We start from the raw sequence: 20,290 nt of genomic DNA on the forward strand, positions 1-20,290 counted from the left end.
CTGAATCTAGACAATATAGCTCGAAGAAACCCTTTCTAAAGGTCAAAATTTAGATTCAGATTTCCAGGTGTCTTTTTTAAGTTTCCAAATTAACCATCACATCAGGGGAGCTGAACTGGATCAGAGGCGTGTCACTGGGGGGGAAAGGATTAAGGTATGTGGCTCCCCACCCCCCTCAAATGTACAAAGGTTTTCTCTGCACTGTTTTCTCAATAGAAATCTCTCTCTCTTCCACGCCCCCCCCCCACTCGGTTGCTATTTGCTTCAGTAGTGAAAGCAGATGGGTCCATATTGTAGCTGTGTGTTTCCTCAGTGAGGTAACAGCAGCTTAAAGAAGGGAGAATTTAGATCAGGAAATGGGCACATGGGCAGGTAAGGGGATAAACTACTCCCAGGTCCTGTGCCATACTGGCTGGGACTGGTGCAAGTTGGAGTCCATCTTATGGATGGCCACAGGTTCTTCAGCCTTGTTCTATAATTTAACAAATATATCAGATCCCTCAGTTAAATCAGGGGACTGGCTAGGCTTATGGGCCCCTCCCTCACCATTGCTCCATATGAACTGAGAGTGTAGCCTAGTAAACACACTGTGCACTTTTGCAGCAATGCATTGCATAATGTAACCAGTTACGGTGGGCAAACGGAACTCCAGATAACCTTCTAAGGAACGTCAGGAGTGTCCAGAATACAATTTGCAAGGCTCTTCTGGTAAAATGGGGGACAGTATTACTCTTGCGGCCTGATCTTTTGTGCCTTTGCTTTAAAAAAAAAAAAAAAGTCAAACTGAGATAGATTCTCAAATGTGTGTTGACCAGAATGCAGGGTCAGTTTAGTTTTTCTCCAGCAGTTTTTTATATTAAAAAAAGAGCCATCAAGTTGAACTGATATTTTATTCTATAATCATATAGGAAGTTTTGAAACCTGTAAGCAAAGCAATCATACGTGGGGATGCCTAGTGCAGTCGGTCAAGCTGTGGCCTACTTAAGTTGACGAATCAAGTTGGAGCAGGCTGCATTGGCTTTCATCGTTTCCATGGACACTTTTGCCAGTGAGATCATCCTGTGCTTTGAGCAACAATCATTGTCTTTTGAAGACAACAAATTTGAAAATCAGCTGAAAAGTGAAACAAAAACAACACTACCATTATTTCTCCAAAGAGAAGCAGACCCTTAACAGTACAAATTGATTTGATGCAGTTTTGGCAAGATGAGCAACAAAATGACGCACATAAACACACACACACTTTGTATAAGTCAGCTTTGTGGTTGCAAGTAGAAAGGTTATCACACGCATGATTAAATACTGTAGATGCACATATGCAGTGAACTTGTGGGCTTTAAGGTCTGGGATGACTATTCTAATCCAAGCTGCCCTTGGTGTTTTTATCAAAGTAGTGGATTCAGAGTTTTTTTGTGGGGGTGAAAATATGTTCTTCCTAATCAAGAGAGTGGAGGTTAAATCCAGCCAAGACTTCCAAGACTGATAGGAAAAATTCAGACCTGGTCTTCATGAGTCAGTTGTCAGAAAAGAAATACACTTGTTTGGAAATCAAATTTTCCAGTGAAAAGAGCAGCTTTTGCTGGAGTATTACAGATGAGAATTCCATTTATGGTAAACCAAAAACTAGCTGTTCTGTGTAATGTTTCCCATGGAAGACATAATTATTATTTTTAACAAAGAAAACTTTGTTGTTCTTGGTTTGTGTTTCAAACAGTATCCTGAACTATTAGGTTAAAAGTCGTTTTTGCTCTGCAGCCAAATCCTCATACATTGCTGTTTTGGCTGTTCATGCCATTTAGTGTGCTTTATTCAAGCACTTTTTGTTGGTACGGTAGTTTGGGCTCCACAGCAGACACTAAGCTAGTATGAAGCAATGTTTTCAATCAAGGCTTCAGTTATGAATTTCCACTAAATATGAAAATCTGAGTCCTGTATTTTGTGTTGAATTAGAATGGGCTAGCTTTTAAAAATGGAATGTGCTACTAATTCAAGAGACTAAGAAGTAACAGAAATAGATGTTTGTTTTGATAAATAATATATATCTCATGTACTTTGCTGAACTGGGACTGATGCTTCCTTTCTGCAGAGAAGAGAATACAGTACTTGGTTCCATGTATTGTTAATTTTTTAAAGCTAGAAAATCTGAAGCGATGCCAGTTCTTCAGAAGAGTTATAGGTTTTTCTGATGCAGCATTGTCAGTCTTAACTAGTGGCAGCATCCCAAGGTTGCAGTATTTGCAAATCTTGCTCTTTGACTTACCGTGGCTTGCAATAAGTTGGTAAAACTGCGCTCATGCATAATACATGCAAACAAACTGCATTATATCTCTACCCACTATTTTGTATCTATGATCTTCTGAAGGTTGGGACCAGGGCAGGACCCATATCACTGAGCTCTGCTGCTTGTTTACTCTTGCAGTATTCCTATAAACTAATAGCAAATATCTGAGTGTGCATCCTTATGTAGCTAAAAGGGTACAGTCTCCGATGAAAATAGGGACGTCCCTTTCCATAATTGCAATTTTATTATTTATGCCCCACACATCTTACTGGGTTGCCCCAGCCTCTTTGGGCATCTTCCAACTTATATACAAACATAAGAAAACATTAAGCATTAAAAAACTTCCTTCATTATTATTATTATTTTTTAAAACAAACAAACATTGCCTTCAGATGGCTCAGGGGGCGGATAACTCGCCAACATTTCTCCAATGAAAATAGGGATGTCCTAAGGAAAAGCGGGACATTACGGGGTCAGATCAGAAACTGGGAAAGCTGCTCTAAATCTGGAAAATAGGGACACTTGGAGGGTCTGCAGTCTATACTCGAAGAGGGAAATAATTAGACCATCATAGATGTAAGGATGGGAAGTTGTCAAGATAGATAGATTCTGATGTAAATTGTATGTCATATGATCTTAATGCAAAACAATGTAAATTGGTAAACTTTTTTTTTAAAGAAAGCTTTGGGGAACCCCAATGCTTGCAAAAATGCACAAAAAGCTTAAGAAAAAATCCGGAGGAACCCACGTCTCAAAATAGCACAGTGAGGACTACTGTAATCATATTTAATGATCATGGAATGCTGACTGTTTGGGGCAGGGGTGTGGAAAACTGGGGTGGGGAGAGAGGGAAATGGCATGTTGATTTTATTTATATTTTGATATTTTAATAAACATTTAATACATTAATGTGAGCTGAGATACTTTTGATTAAGTAGTAAATGGAGTATATCCTGGAAAAGTGCATGGCTGGCTGGCTGGCACTCTGGACAGGAGCATTTCAAGCTGCAGCTTTTGTTTCAGGTCCACTTGCAGCACTCTTTGCAGAGACCACAAGGAGCAGCCAAAATCAAAGAGGTCCATTCTTTTTGGAAAGTGTGTCGCCTGTTGTCCACAATATGAAATAGTGCAGCTCTAGGAAACTTTAAGCTATGATGTGGTTTTGACTGGCCTTCTGAGCCAAGCAGCAGGCAATTGTACTATTTGAGCTTCACTGCTGCCAGCTGGGGGAGAACTTTGCCATCAGGACGTGAGCCTGTTCCACCCCACCCCTTCCTTCAGAGGCCTAAAATTTAAATCCGAAGAGCGTCAGTACTGGAATGACTATGGATTGTGCCTGCTGTTTCTGGGGAAGGTGGCGAGTGAGTGGAGAAGCTGGTCTGGCCATACCTTGTAAAGAGGAATTGTTCACATATGTCTTAGGAATGGTGTGTGTGTGTGTGTGTGTGTGTGTGTGTGTGTGTGTTCAGTTGACTAGTAGCTGTATTTCCAAATCTGTAACTGAGGCATCAGTTGCACAACAGAATGAAGTTGTTTGCCGTGTAATATTATAATGTAGCAATGCTAATATTTGCTAGATCCTGCTAGATTTACCCTTTTGTGTCCACTCTGATCAATTCTCCCCTGGGCACAGAGAAGCGATTATGCAGGCAAGACACAATTCACCATACAAAGAAATACCTGCTCTCTTCTTTGTCTAGAAGGCAGTGATACGCAGTGATATCTTTCTCCAGCTGTGTTTTAATGGACAGCAGAGTTTCGCGATCCCTCTGCTGCTGCTCAGTCTCTGCTCGGATTTCTCCTACTTCTGCTTCCAGCTTGGTGATGACAGAACCTAAATTCTGAAGCTCTATGTCATGCCAGTGCTTGGCATCATAGAGGGAGTTCTCCAAACCTCTCTTCTGCAAGGACAATAAAATCCGGTTGTAATGTAATTATATATATATATATATATATACACACACACACACACACACACACACACACACACACACACACATCTATATATATATATATATGGGTAATAAAAATGCTAATACTTATTTTTGGCCTGCCCAACTTGTGCTCTACCAATGTAAACTCAGCAGCCATGTAGTGTGGCCTCATATGATAAGACAGTGGAGGGCTGCATTTGGTGGTTATAAGCTGGGGAGGTCCAGTGTAGGTTTTCATAGGTGAGAATGCTGAAGTTTGTAACCTTGGCATGTGGAGTGGGACACCTGAACCTTGTCATCTTTCTTTCTTGACAATAGCTCCACACACTAGTCGGCCAGTAATTTTGGAAACTTGAGAGAGGTTAACAAGTGGTGTCTGGAACATTGAGAAGAGTTGTTGGCAATGAGGAGCATGTGTACAAATACTTGAATCCATGTTATAGAGGCTCTGCAGAGTGCAACCATTCTGACAGAGGCCTTGTTTGCACGTAACACTAAGCCAAATCATAGCTTAGGGAGAACAAGTAAGCATGCAGGTATCCAGACTGAAAATTTTGATTGCTTTACTCTTTTCCTGGTCTTACTATTGCTATGCTACCCAAAGGTAAGCCATGGTTTGGCTTAGCATTTTGTGTGAACCCAGCCTTGTGGGTTTTCCCCAAACAAACCACAAGCAGTAACCCAAGCACAAATTGGTTCAGCTCATAGTTTGTTGTGAGCAAGACAAACCATGACCCTGGGTTCACATGTAAATAATAACAACAATAATAACAATAATATTGATTGATAGCCCATCTGGCTGGGTTTTCCCAGCCACTCTGGGTGACTCCCAACATAATAATAATAATAATAATAATAATAATAATAATAATAATAATAATAATTAATAGTAATAGATAAAACATCAAACATTAAAAACTTCCCTAAACAGGGCTGCGTTCAGATGTCTTCTAAAAGTCAGATAGTTGTTTATTTCCTTGACATCTGATGGGAGAGCGTTCCACTACCGAGAAGGCCCTCTGCCTGGTTCCCTGTAGCTTCATTTCTCGCAATGAGGGAACCACCAGAAGACCCTCGGAGCTGGACCTCAGTGTCCTGGCTGAACGATGGGGATGGAGATGCTTCTTCAGGTATATTCGGCTGAGCACCAACACTTTTTCTGGGGGTACACAGGGGTACGCATACCCCTAAACATTTTGTGAATCTAAGTTTGGCTTCATTGAGGGGCAGTATTTCAATATGAATAAGAAAATGACTGTACCCCTAAACATTTTTTAAGAAAAAAAGCATTGTCTAAATGTAACACTAAGTCACACTGTGGCTTTGCTTCAAGTGGTGTGGCAGAAGCAGGACTAGTGGAGGAGTGAAGCAGTCACAGGTTTTGCTTTGAGTACCCACACACTTGCTCTGTGGCTTTGGTCATTGTGTTTGTCATTGCATGCAAACTGGGCCACAATCCTGAAAAGAACCAAAGGGGCATTACAGTCATACCTCGAGTTGCGTATGCTCCATATTGCGTACGTTCGACTTACGGACCTCCGCAACCCATAAGTCCTCCCCGTAGCGCGCAGAAGCGTTCTGCGCACTTGGTGCATGCGCAGAAGCGCAAAAACATGCGAACTTCCAGGTTTTTTGGGGGGGGCGTTCGTGTTAAGCATGCCCGTGTTACATAGCGCGATCTGGAATGGATCGCGTGTGTAACACGGGGTACCACTGTACTGATTTCAGTGGAATAAATTTAAACACTTGCTTAATGCTCCTACAGGAATCACTGGTAAACAGTTATAAGTCAGCTTTCCAGCTTGTACCCTAAGTTTTATAGCTATAAAAACTGTTTTTAAAAATGGAGTTTTCAAGCCTTGATGTCCAAAAGAAGCATGTGGTTGCAATTATAATGGATGAACGGTGGTTTGTTGAACACATTTGAAAATGTCAGCTGCAATCTTATGCACATTTACTGGGGAATAACTTCCATTGAAATCAGTGGCTTCTGAGAAATCACACAGAAGGACTGCACTGATTCTCTTGTAGCATAAGGTGTCAAACCCGTATACAGTTAGGAATCTCTTCATCTGGAAACAGTAGCCTTGTACCTATAAACAGATACCATTTCTCATTCCTGACTCACCAGAGTTCTCAGTGATTCAGTCTCTGCTTGCAGGCTTTGGATTTTGCAAGCTGTTTCATGAAACTCTACCCTCAGGGACTCAACCAGTTCCTCCTCTTGTGTCCGTACAGAAGGTACTGTTTCTGTGGCTTGCTGTCAACATTTAACAGTGACGAACGAAAAAAAAATGCAGATTCTTATTTGCTGTTCCGTTATACCAGGCACCCCCAAACTCGGCCCTCCAGGTGTTTTGGGACTACAATTTCCATCATCCCTAGCTAATAGGACCAGTGGTCAGGGATGATGGGAATTGTAGTCCCAACACATCTGGAGGGCCATGTTTGGGGATGCTTGTGTTACACAAACATATCAGATGCAATTCAGAAGAAAAGCTGCCGGGATTTTAAATCCACCACTTTATCCTCCGTTTACAGTATATAAGGTAAAGGGTAAAGGGACCCCCTGACCAGGTGCGGGTGACTCTGGGGTTGCGGCGCTCATCTCTCTTTATTGGCCGAGGGAGCCGGCGTGCAGCTTCCGGTTCATGTGGCCAGCATGACTAAGCCACTTCTGGTGAACCAGAGCAGTGCACGGAAACGCCGTTTACCTTCCCGCCAGAGCGGTACCTATTGATCTACTTGTACTTTGACATGCTTTCGAACTGCTAGGTTGGCAGGAGTTGGGACCGAGTAACGGGAGCTCACCCAGTCACGGGGATTCGAACTGCCAACCTTCTGATCGGCAAGCCCTAGGCTCCGTGGTTTAACCCACATACCAGTATATAAATATTACTTTTGGTTGACAGTGCTGATTGGAGAAAATGGAGGGGGGCGTTATTTCATGGAGGAATTTGGGCAGTATTATTTTTAAACTTCCCACACACATAATGAATGGGCAGTCCATGCTTGGTAAGCCTGGCTTTATTGGAGAGGTGCTCCATCTCCCTAATTATTTTACATTTGTGTCTACTAAAACACAAAGCCCATTGAGATAAATGGGACTTACTCCCATACTAATGTATATAAGATTGCAGTCTTAGTTACTCTTACCTTGTTTTGTGCTTACCTTGGTGTGGAGCAAGGCGCCAGTCTCAATACGGTTCCTTTCAATATCTTTCTCCCAATGAATCCGGATTTTTTCCAGTATGTCATCCAGGCCCGTTCCAATGGGAGTATCTAGTTCTTCCAGTGGCGAGACAGCAAGCTGCTTGTAAAGCATCTTGACATCCTGAAAGCCACCCACATAAATAAACGGGCAGCACCCATTGAGATTCTAGCAGAAGGAACAATTTCCATTGATGCAACTGGGTAGACATCATTCGCGGCTACTGCAAGCCTTACTTGATTTCTCATTGTGTGTTTTGTACAAATAGTCACTCTAATGTAAATGCAGTACAGTCAAACCTTGGTTCCTGAACACCTCCGTTATTGTATGTTTTGGCTCCTGAACGCTGAAAACCCAGAAGTAAATGCTCTGGTTTTCAAACATTCTTCAGAACCCAAACATCTGATGCAGCTTCCGTTTGAGTGCAAGAAGCTCTTGCAACCATTCGGAAGCCGCACCTCAGTTGTTGAATGTTTCAGAAGTGGAACAGTCTTCTGGAACGGATTGCGCTCAACAACTGAGGTTTGACTGTACTTGGGAAATTGCAGTCAAACATAACTAGTAAGCATAGGGCTAGTTACTGCATGAAGGGGTTAAGATCATAGAACTCGGTTAGGAACTCGGGGGTGACAGGGGAAGTGAAACTTTTTCTCTTCCTTTCCTCACTCTTTTAGTGCCATGTAACTGACCAGGAAGATGTGTCTGAGCTTGCTCCAAACTCGGACTGCATGCTTGAAACTGTTATTTTGTACCCAAGAGTATTCTATTTGTGTTCTCCTTGCTGCTGCATGAAACAGTACATGAATCAGACCTTTGGATTTTGTAAGTAAAGCTTTTAAAGTGTGTGGTCTGTTCATTGCCGTTAGGGTAGTGAGAGAGGATCAAGTGCTGTTAGCAAACTAAATGGGATATATTAAAAGGCTCTAGCAGCATATATTTCCCACGCTGTACTGCTGCTTAACTCTGTGACTGTTTTAAACTTTGCTGGGGGCTCTCTCCCCCTGGGTCAGATCTATTTCCCCCCACAAAATGCTCGTATTCTGATTGGAATTACTGATGGTGTTACTTTTCACAAATAGCTATTTCTAGAGCAAAAGCTGTTTGGTGACAGAGAGTGCTCAGTTTTCAGGAGGAACTTTGTTCAGAATTGCTGGAAATGAAATTATTTTCCTCCTGTCCTGTGATAGACATGGCTAGTTGATATAGAAAATGTTTCTCATGGGAAGTCTGTGTTATTTTATTTTTTTAGTGTATCTGGGGTCATTTCACGGGACCATCTTAATTCCATCCACCTTGATGACTGTGTTGATGATGAAATAGTTAGCTAGGTGCTCTGCCATAGCCCCAGATTTTGAAGTGCAGTGCATTACTGTTCATACATTCTCAGAAGTAAGTCACATTCAGTTCATTGGGACATTCCAGGTAGTTGCATATAGGATTGCAGCCTTAGCATGCCATTGCCCCTGGCTTTTTTTTGTATCCTTTGTCATGGCCTACTAAATTGAGGGAGTCTGGCATGGCCTGCTGCATTGTGTTGGGAGTGTTTTATATATTGTATTCATGCTTTTACCAAATTTTGCGATTTGCCTTGGGAGGGTTTTGCTGTGAAAGATGACATATAAGTAGGGATGTTGGAGAATATTATCAGAAATGGAAGCAGGAATGAAAACTGCCACAATTTGCATGTTTGTTGAAGGTAAGGAATGGAAATCACACAAACAAACACCAGCGGTATTCACTGCCATATTTTTTCAGTCTACAATTTTTATATAAAAAATAAGTTGTTTTTTGCATTCTTGACATTTTTCTTCCATTGAAATTGTGTGATTTCGAGGAATGCAGGACAGGCTGGAAATCACAGCCTCTTTGCATTATGTAGAGTTATTCAGATATTCCAGCTGGTATGAATAGGAGATAAAGAATTCTTTGCATGATCCATTCATTCTGTTTCCAGTCTGCTTGGTAGAAGGCTTTTTATAAAAAAAATTGTTTAAACTAGAAGCTAGTAGTCTGGGTTTCCATGCTGGCCATGGAGAAGCATACCCAATCCATACAGAAACACAGGGTACTAGCCCCCTGGAAGAGTAGTAAAAAAAGAAAGTTCAGGTTAATAACTTTTGTGGGGTTATTTATAGGGCTGTTTTTAGCCCTTATGATTTTATGAAAAAGAGGCAACCTTGCATACATAAAACCCTATATTTCTTTAGAGAGAGCACCCCATGATCAAGGTGTTTCCAAGGCAGCATGTAAAAGCTTATCAGTGCACAAAAAGCTTAACCCCTTGCTGCCTTGTGCTTGGGGAGAGCAGAGGCTTCATAACCTGAATGTAGTTGAAGTGGGCTTTTTCAGATGTTTGGCTATAAGGTTATATGAATGTGGACTTACACTTATGTTTAAATGACACTGTGTCACACAGAAGTAAAAATAGCAAAGTATGTCAGTGCCTGCTTATTGTTTTGAGATGTAGGCATTAAGTTAAGCTTATGCAAACAACAACAACAAAAAACCCCCGATTAAGAGCCCTGCACTGTGACATTAATCGCAAAGTTCAACAATAAACACTATTTTTGGCAGAAGTTAAACGCCTTATGTTTGGATAGATGCCAGTGATTCGCCTAAAAAGATACGCTCTAGCAATATGCTGTTCTCAGCTCCAACTTACCTCTTCATGACTCTTTGACAGTAAAGTTAATTCTTCTTTCATGTTTTCGATCTGGCTCTCCAGATCCACCTTGGTCAAATTAGCATCATCAATCACTTTATAGAGAGAATTAATTTCATCTTCCACTGCCTTTCGGAATGGTTGCTCATTTTCATACCTGCAGAAGAAATGGACAGCATGTTGGGACACTGCAGCCCAGAGCTCTGTCTTCTGGCAGATGTGTTTGTTATAGGGATAGGAAACCTGTCACCTTTCAGATGTTATTGGACTCCAACTCCCATCCTTCCCACCTGGCATATCCAGTGGTTATGGGTGATGGGTGTCTGGGGGGTGGCAGTCTGGGAAGAGGGCAAATCCTCTGCAGCAGCCATCAAGTTGTGAAACTCCCTCCTCACAGAGGCATATCAAAGCTCGGTTGTTGAGCGTAATCCGTTCCAGAAGACCGTTCGACTTCTGAAACATTTGACAACCGAGGCACGGCTTCTGATTGGTTGCAAGAGCTTCTTGCACTCAAGCGGAAGTTGCGTCGGATGTTTGGGTTCCGGAAAACGTTTGAAAAGCATTTACTTCTGGGTTTTCGGCATTCGGGAGCTGAAATGTACGATAACGGAGGCATTCGGGAACTGAGGTTTGACTGTATAGCTTTTGGCAAATGCCGAAGACATATCTCTCTACCCTGGCCTTTGTCATCTGAGATGTGTGTTTTCAGGAACTACCCTATTCCTGTGACTGTGATCAGTTTTCACTGTTCTTAGTACTTAAATTGTTGTAACGGCTGGTGGAGAGCAAGTAATGATGATTATGATAATATTACTAATGTACCACAGTCAAAAGCTCTGTCCCACTGATAGATGGCCCATGAATTAATCCTTTCATTAGGATTAACCCTTCTACTATTATTCCCAGTCTGAATCTTTCCCCCTCTTCTCTCTCATATCAATAGAGGAAGAGGAAATTGACCTACGAGAGATTACCTGTCCTTAACGTCTTCGGCACAGGCTTGAATATTTTCTGTCTGTAACATAAGCCGGGCATTTTCCATGACTGCATCGCCAACCTAGAACAGTTGAAGCAGTGAAATATAAATAACAAATGCAATCTGTATCTGGAACCAGGTCCTTCATTGGACTAGACTGAATTTAATCAACTCTGGACACCTTGGTGTTAATACTCAGTAGATTTCTTGTTGGTTGATATGCATTAACTTAACCAGTGGCTTCATGGGAGTCTTGTGAAAGCGCTGTGGCAGTGTAGAAAAAATCATTTAATTATCATGGTGAGCTATTGGGAAAAGTGTCTTGCTGCATGACACAGTTGCCAGAAGGAGTAACAACCTGGAGCTGGATAAAATTGCTATAAATTGTTGTGATTTGGAGGTTTAATCTGAAATCAAACTGGATTTGAATTTGTTGGTGTCTTGGTAACTTCTCTCTCTTATATCCTGGTTGTTGGCAAATTGGATTTAAAATTGGATATTAGATGCACAAGGGAAACTGTTTTAATGCTTAGAAACTTGGCAAAGTGTTTTTTTATATTATGGATTATTATATTATGGATGTATGTTCTGTACAATTTTATTAGTACTATTGCTTAATACAAGTTTGTCATAGCCTTTGGCTAGAAGGATAAGCTTGTGAGCTGAAATATGTTGGTGATTATTTGCTGGCATTGTTTCTCCTTGTAGGTGGCCCTGGGTGCAAATGCTTAAATCATATATTTATTACAATATAGTGAGAATGAATTTGCATATAGGAATGCAATGGGTACCATCTTGAGAGCGATATAAAGGGCAAATGGCCAGTATGTTGCCATTTTTCTTCCTCTAACATAGTACTAGTTGGAGTGATACATTTGGGGAGGGCAGTGGAATGGCATGGTGTAGGGATTATTGCTTTTTACTGTTGATAGGTATGGGTAAGAATTTTGATTATTTGCATTTAAAGGCGAACCTACCTAGTTCTCAATTTCAGAAACAATATGCGACCTGAAACAACCGTTCTGCAAATTTTTCTCTGAATTTTGCAGTGCAGTTCTCCAGCCAACTAATGTGTACGAAAAGACATATACCAGTGTAAAGTGTTCCTAAAAATGCACATAATAGTGAAAATAACATGGAATTATACATTATATTTAGCAGGGATTGTTTTGTAAAATGGAGTCTATTAGGCAAAATTGCATTAAAATTTTTTGTTCTGCTCTGCTGTTAGTGCTCCAACAGCAGTAATACAAAAAAGAGGAATTCCAGATAGATGCTTCTCAGGGTTTCTTCTAACTCTACAATTCTATGCTTCTATAACATCCAAAGCCCCCCTCTCCCCCCACCAAGTCCCCATAATAGAGGGGGAAATTGTACCAGCCTGGAGCTAGTGAAGTTATTGAATTTGGTGGTTCCTCCACCTCGTATTATCCTTTCCCCTTCCCTCTAGCATTACTCTGACCATGTGGTGCTTGCCATCTGCAATTTTTATAAATATTTGCATCGAAAACAATAGTTAAAAAATAATAATCCTGCTGCACAGTCAATTTGTGTCCTTTATTTTCATCTATCAAGTCCTGCAGCCTTATTTTAAATCCAGTCTTCTCACCTGGGATCCCTAGGGTTTGGAAATATGACTGCAGTAAACTACTGGTATGTCAGGATTTTTAAAAAGGGAATTAAAAATAAGCATTTTCACACTTTACGGCTAACAAAAATAACACTTACATTTCCCTTGTGTAATACTAACTGCTTCAGCAGTAAACCCCTCTTGGGAGGGGGAACTGGAATTACGGTAGATGGAGATTTTCGTTAATTATTTTACTCAGCTCACTTTCTTACTTCTCAACTAGAAGGAAGGCTGCAATTTGTAACACCTTGTTCTCAGGTTCAGAGAGAAGTGCCATCTTTTAATTTGCTGCACTGACTGTACACAGCTGTCCTGCTGACTGTTGGGAATATTTTTTTATCGTAACGGTCTCTTTGGACTGTTTAATATAACCAGAATTCAAATCTCATGGGTCAAATCTCTCTCTCTCTCTCTCTTGCGCGTGCACACACACACACTCTCACACACATGAGATTTGTAGCAGCTTCCCACAGCATCTGTGGTGGAATAGCCCTACAAGTTTTCAGCAACTGCAAACCACTCGCTCACAGGATTCATGCTGTTTCCTACATGCAGATTTGGCCTTCTGCACAGCTGAGACTGCCAATTTCCTTTGTCTGCATGGACTCAGGAGGTTGCTTGGGCACACATCCACACCATACATTTAAAGCACTATGATGGCGCCTTAATCATGGCTTCCCCCAAAGAATTCTGGGAGGTGTCATTAAGAGTTTGTCGAGGGTGCTGGAAGTTGTTAGCCCATATTCCCTCCCCGAGCTACAATTCCGAGAGTGGTTTAACCATCCCTCTTCACAGGGAACTGTGGAGATTTGTAGAGGTGAATAGGGGTCTCTGCTCCCTTAACAAACTGCAGCTTCCAGGATTCTTTGGGGGAACCCATGTTTGCTTAAAGTGGTATCACGCTTTAAATGTATGGTGTGAATGTGGTTTGGATCGGGACAAAACCTAGTGGTTTCTGCTTTTTCTGCTGGTAAAACCTGGTGCAAATTCTGCCTGTTAACCTAAGGGAGTGATGGGGAACCTGTGACCCTGCAGATGATGTTCCAGCATTCAGCAGCCCCAGCCAGGATGGCCAATGGTCATTAATAATAGTAATAATAAATTTATTATTTGCACCCCACCCATATGACTGGGCTGCCCCAGCCACTCTGGGCAGCTTCCAACATATATATAAACACAATAAACAATTAAACCTTAAAAAGCTTCCCTACTTGATGATGGGAGTTGCAACACCTGGAGGGCTACAGGTTCATTTTGCAGAATACCCTTTAAAGAAGAAAGCCTTTCCCCCACCTTGTCCCTTCAGGAAGAAAGCCACCAAACTTAACTGGTTTGTTGAATTGCTTTATTAGAAAATAAAATATATATACACAGCCTAAACAAAATAAAAAAAACAAAAAAATTCCTCCCAGTAGCACCTTAAAGACCAACTAAGTTTATTCTTGGCATGAGCTTTTGTGTGCATGCACACTTCTTCAGATACACAGCCTGACTGTTATGCCTGCCTCTTTTCATGTGCCTGTTCCATTGGCACTTTAATGTATTTGTGATAACTACTATTTACACTGAGTTCTGCTGGTGATTTTGACTAGCTTAAAATCAACAAATTGTGGCTTGCTATTTAATACTTCATTATAGTGCTGTTTGTACTAATAAAATGAATTGTCAGGAATTTAGCATGGTTGTACTGATCGTTGAAACAGTTTGTTCTGTGATTTTGTTAGCTTTGTTTGAATAGATGCTCTTTTTAGTTGAACTTGACGGCTGTGCAATGTTGTTAGGAGTGTTCATGTACTTACTTATGCCGCGAGTCCCTTTGAGTGCAATTTATGCTGCAATAAGGCTTGTAAATCAACCTTACTTGACTGGTAATGTGTGCCTCTAGAACAGTTTCTCCCTCACTCCATCCCACAACTTCTGGAAGCTGAGAGGCTTCACTCATAAAGTTTTCAGAATATGTAAAGACAGCAATCCCAGCCTCTGAGGATTTTTGCAGAACATTTCTGTCCTGGCATATTGGAAGGCAGTGAACACAGAGCAGTGACTCAGGCAGAGACGCAACAGGCACCCACCTCTCAGGGCCAGTAATGTTGCTGTAACTCTGCATTGGGGCACAGTGGTGCACAGCAGAGATTTGTCCATTAGGGTGAATTGGGCACTCCCTCACCAACCTTAGTCTGTCTGAGGTTCAGGGGGGTGCAGCTCAGGGGTGCAGCCACCTTCCTCTTCATCAGTCATCCTCCTATTGTGGCATGGGTATTCCTTATGCATTCAGGATGCACAACATCATTGGCAACAAAACGCCTGCCCTTACTCCCCACCCCCACCCCACCTTCCAATTGAATCTAAATTTACCCTTTTCTGTGGAAAATCAAGTAAGTTTTAAAAAGCATTGCCCATAAGAACCCATTTGTGATATCTATGCAGCCCATTTACAGTACAAAGTACTCTTACCTCCCTCCCCGTATAATAATAATAATAATATTATTATTATTATTAATTATTACTACTACTGTTATTATTAATTGAATTTATATACTGCCCTATACCCACACATCTCGGGGCAGTTTACAGGATTGCTTATAGGACTGAAGCCTTTTAAAATAATAGCAATCATAATGAACATTAACATTTTATATGCGAACAGGACTGTGTTGAGAAGATGAGTGTACAATGATTTAACATAATTGACAGATAACTAATTGACATCAAATTATCTAGGAAATGCACCTGACAGTGAGATGCTATGGAATAGAAGCAAGTTCAATTGGATTTATTCTTGGCTTAGTTTAGCGTGTATAGGGTTGCAGGCTAAATGCAGTTATGATTCAAGTATTTTACTGCTTGCGTGGAAAGTGGTGCTGTTAGTCCCAGCTGAATTAATCCAGAATAATTGAGGACTTTCCTATTTCTGTCTTGTGGGGGGTGGGGTGGGGTGGAAAGAAGTGACCGGAGGGTGTGGTGCCCACATCGCACTTTGAGCATTCCAAATGTGTCCATGGGCCCTAAAAGGGCGGTTTCCCTGACCCTTAGCCTATTCACCAAAACATTCCCAAGAAATTGTATTAGAGTAGAGCAGATGTTTTCAACCCTTTTGAGTCCACGGCTCCCTTGACCAACTGCATTCTTTCTGCGGCACCCCTGTGGGGCTCAGTAGCCCAGCTGTGTCACCCCTTCCCTACAGAGCTGGCAGCCAGCCCCTCACCCCTTTTTGATCACCCTCCCTTGTGGAGTGTTCCCTCAGCCTCATCTCCTCTCCCCTCTCCTTGGGACGACTCTGGGCAGCCGCAGTGGCCGCCCTTGGTCTCTGAGCTGCCCCCTCCCAAGAGACGTGCCTCCTCACACTGCACCACAGGGGCCTGGGAAGCACCCCCTGGCCAGACCCAGAGGCACCATTTGCCTGGGGAGCTTGTAGCCAGGGCTGCTGCAACAAACAGCCACACAAGCCTTTGGGAGGCAGAGACGCAAGAGGGCATCAGAGGAGGGTGTGCAGGAAAGAGGGACAGAGGCCAGTGTTGCCGGCGGCACCCCTGACCATCCTTCAAGGCACCCCAGGATGCCATGGCACACTGGTTGAAAACCACTGGAGTAGAGGCATCCAGGACTTTAGGAGTTCCACAAGACCTACAAGGTGATCATAGTGCTGCAGCAATGCTGAGTCAATATAGGCACACTAGTGTGCCTTCCTAGTGTTTGTAGGGTCATAATTTTTTATTTATATTGTCATTTTGCCTCTTGCACTATGTAGGATCATGCTTTAATTTCATAAGATATTTGGGTTGTGTTGGGAGTTTTTTTTAAAGGCAGTTTTATAAAATGGGGGGGGGGGGAATGTCCACAAATTTTAGATGAAAAAATGTCTTTGTTTGCAAAGACCTTGACTGAAAGGTTCCCCTCCATGCTAAATGTTACGTAAGGGGTGGAAGAAATGCCTTGCCATAAAAAAAAAATTAGACCTTGCTTTTGGAAAATATGAATGAAAGAAGCAAATACCACTCAGATGGTATTTCCTCATTACAAACAGCATCAAGCTGGCAATGAGATAACACCAAGAGGATAAACTTGCTGTTTTGGCAGTGTTTATTTCGTAGTTTTGCTTCTAAATGTAACGACTGTTCTGAGGAGAATTGGCTCACTATGCCAAAGAGGGGAGAGAGAGCTTTCCATTCTTCCCCTCTTGTGCATGAACCTCCTCAGGGCAATTCCCATACATAATGCATTCCTTACACACACACACACACACTGTGAAATGATGTTAATTATCATGAAGATAAAAGTTAAAATGTGCTAGGCAGGGTAGCTCTACCCTAGCACGAGGCTGCGTTCTTATCATTGGCATCAGAAACGCTTTATTCTGGTTAACAATTTGTTCGTCTTTGTCTTTCTTGCCAGACGTTTTCATACTCACTTGGTGGTAGATGGTTTCCCAGCTCTCTCTCAGGGCTCCCCAGTTGTTGGCGCTGGAAGATTTCTTGTTCAGGTAAACACGGATGCGGTCTTCGAGCTCCTGGTTGACCTGCTCTAAAGCTCTCACCTTTTCAATGTAGTCCACCAGGCACCCATTCAGGCTCTCGTAAGACAGGCCCCGTCCTCTTTCCAGCCCCTGGGGCAATGGGACAGTTGAGCAAGAGCTACGGAGGCCTTGTAAGAAGACGCTGCTTATACCCAGAGCTCTGCGGGACACCCGGGTGCCCAGGCTGCTGACACCTCCTGTTGGCACAATTCCCACATAAACCCCCGACGGCCTTGACAGGCTGCCTGCCCCACCGATGCTAACCCTACGGCTGGCGGTGCCCGCGCTCTCCGCTGCAGAAGTAGAGGGCTGCTGCCCCAGAAAGGAAGCCCTGCGTCTTGTGAAGGGCATGCTGCACCTCGGACTGCCTGCACTAAATGAGCAGCCTATTCCCTACGTGCCCCTCTGCTGCTGCTGCTGCAGCCAGCGGGTCAAGATCTGCAGAGCAAAGCAGGATTTGGAGGGTGGCTCATTATCTGTGCTCTGTCCCGAGAGCTTCTGGGACATTTCTCATTGTCTTTGGCTGCGTACCACAGGCGTGTTTGTTGGAAACAATTGTTCGGGCCTTTCCCCTCGGTCAGCAATCTATTTCATGAGAATGATCTGTCTGTTGCAAGAGCAGCACATGGAAAGGACAATGTAGTCCAGAGCCTCAATTTGGGCTGGGGGGGGCAAGGAGAGATAATTTCTTCCATGTTTAAATGCTGCCTTTCTCTGGGCTTCCAAATGCAGGGTTTACGTGTACTGGCATGAGTCCAGCTTGTAGAGATGCCTCTTAAATGCCAGGAGCAGCTCTTGCTGTATTTAAGTGAGCAGCACTGCATGTACCGCCCCATCTGATCCTGAGCATCAAGAGGCCTCCTGGCTGTTGACCCATGAATGATCATTTTTGAAAAGTAGAGTAGAAGCTTGAAGCAAACTGGCCTGCTACCACATTGTGGTGTGTGTGTTGCTATTGTGAGTTTCTATGATTGACAGGGACGACACACCGGCCAAATCCTGGCCTAACACTTTCACAGTGATAACTGCTATCATGTTGATCCCAGAAGACAAGAAAGCAATAAGTAAGTGAAAACTGTCCAATTCTTCATTAAGTCTCTTGTTACTTATTTTGGGGTTCCTTCCCATCATTTAGGAATCAGTGCTCTGAGGCACTGGTGGGGCACATAGCGTATGGGCTATTTCATATTTTTGCTCGTGACAGAGGTACAAAATACATTCCCACCCACAGAGATACATTGATCATGTGTGATGAAGGGAACAGGCAGGAGTTGGACTTGGCTCCAAATTCAGCCCTGGTCTTATTTTATGGGTGCCTCACTATCTCTAGGCCTTAGCTCCACATCTCTAAAATGGGAATAACAATCTCCCTCATTTGGTTGTTGTAAGATCAGATACAATGAAAACTGAAAGTGTAGCCCTTGTACATAAAAATTATAAATAGTACAGGAACAACCTTGCTTGATGAGTCCTGAACCTTCTTGGTTTTACAGACCAAAGTGGTCAAAATAAAGCAAGTTGCTTAGCAGTGTTTGGGACTGGCAGGAAGGGCATATGTCCCCTAATCCATAGGTCAGGAAGACTCACTCTAAAGAACATGATAAAATTAGTTTAAAATCTGTAACAACACAAAACGTCAAGCAAGATGTAACTAAAAGCTGATTTAGAATCAGAGCCAAATAAAAATTGGAATTTGGAAGCTGTTGGGAAGGCTGGCATAACAATTCCATCGATCCATGCTGTTAGAGGCTCACCAAGTGGAATGCCATAAATATTCCCAGAGCCTGGCTGCCTATTTGCCTATATGGCAGAGCGTGGAGTCTTGTCTGGCTTGTCAGCCAATCCCTTAATGCTCAGAGAATGCTCTGTCAGCAGGCAGTTTAGTCACAGCACAATGTGTTTGGGGAAGAGGGATAGCCGTCTTTTTTGTTCCATGGCTCAACCCAAAAGAATGCTAGGCTATAGCCTAGTATATCAGCAAAGGCTCCTGCGCTTGCTCAATCTTGTGAAAGGGAGGAGAGAAGGGAACAGAGAATGATGTGCTAAAAAACAACAACCCCTAGCTTGGTTACATGCAAGTGGAGTACAAATTAAAACCATTTAGCAAAGGCGACAAAAGGAACTGGTTCAGCAGGCAATTTTGCTTAGAAATCACTTTTATTTTATAAAGCTGGAGTTTGGTCTGTAAAGTTTTTAATCACACTTATAAAAAAGAGGTTGATAATTCTTGTGGGGGTGGAGGGAAGCTCAAAAGGTTGCTCATAATTCAAGGTTACACAAAGGTTATATTTATAATATATATATTTATATATATATATATAGATTTATATATAGATTTTGGAGACAATGAAGATTGTACTGAAAGTACAAGTCATATTTCGGATACTTGCTCATGTCCTGCAAATAGCGTTTCTTGACAGAAAGGGTTAACAAGGACCATGCCGGTGTCCCTGTAATCACCATTAGCTGGGGAGCGTGGCTCAGACAGGTGGTCCTACAGGGAAGAGAAAGGGAAGAAAATATTAAGCTTCAGAAATACAATAAGGGACAATCAACATGGTAGAATTTGCACTGGCAGGACAAAGTCTTGAATAATATCCAGTATCCAGTCAATCAGTGGTTCAGTATGGCCAAAGCAAAGCTTTAAAAAATGTACCGGTAATACTCAGGATTCACTGGTCTGAGCTAAAAGCAGTAGGGTGAGACAGAAACGTCAGTGTCCTTTATACTAGGAATTGGGGGCCTGTGACTTTCCAGATGTTGCAGTTCTCCAGCTGCCCCATGCAACTTGGCCAAAGGTCAGGGATGATGGGAGTTGTATTCCAAAAAAGATCTGGTGTGCTACAGGTTCCCCATTCCAGCTTTGTTCATTTGAAAAATGTGGAATTGTATAATTGGTTAGGTGGATCATCCATGCTAGGTGATGGAAACAACTGTGACTGCTGATTTTCATGTCATGTCCTTTTCGTGAACATTCTAGCAGCTGAAAAATCTCTCAACAACAAATTGTTCATAAACAGCCCAGCTTCTAGGAAGAAAGTGGAAGATCGGTGTGGACACCCTCACATAGAGATTGGGATAGC

The 20,290-nt window shown here is 42.4% G+C and overlaps 2 protein-coding genes across 4 annotated transcripts in view; both read right to left on the bottom strand.

The window, feature by feature from the left end:
- Positions 1–876: 876 nt before the first annotated feature.
- BFSP2 (beaded filament structural protein 2) lies at positions 877–17,640 on the bottom strand. The gene is made up of 7 exons (XM_033166354.1): positions 17,103–17,640; positions 11,063–11,145; positions 10,089–10,245; positions 7,388–7,549; positions 6,344–6,475; positions 3,962–4,182; positions 877–1,113 (listed from the first exon to the last, which is right to left on the bottom strand). Exons 1-7 carry the CDS (start codon positions 17,556–17,558, stop codon positions 1,110–1,112), a joined length of 1,215 nt encoding a protein of 404 aa, XP_033022245.1. The 5' UTR covers positions 17,559–17,640; the 3' UTR covers positions 877–1,109.
- Positions 17,641–19,345: 1,705 nt separating this feature from the next.
- TMEM108 (transmembrane protein 108) overlaps positions 19,346–20,290 on the bottom strand; it is a 178,632-nt gene continuing 177,687 nt past the window's right edge. For all 3 annotated transcript variants that reach the window (XM_033166350.1, XM_033166349.1, XM_033166351.1), the window contains one exon: positions 19,346–19,701. In XM_033166350.1, the coding sequence (XP_033022241.1) occupies positions 19,579–19,701 (123 nt within the window). In that variant the 3' untranslated portion in view covers positions 19,346–19,578. The remainder of the gene's footprint in view (positions 19,702–20,290) is intronic.

The sequence above is a fragment of the Lacerta agilis genome, chromosome 12, assembly GCF_009819535.1.
Source record: "Lacerta agilis isolate rLacAgi1 chromosome 12, rLacAgi1.pri, whole genome shotgun sequence".
Taxonomy (NCBI): domain Eukaryota; kingdom Metazoa; phylum Chordata; class Lepidosauria; order Squamata; family Lacertidae; genus Lacerta; species Lacerta agilis.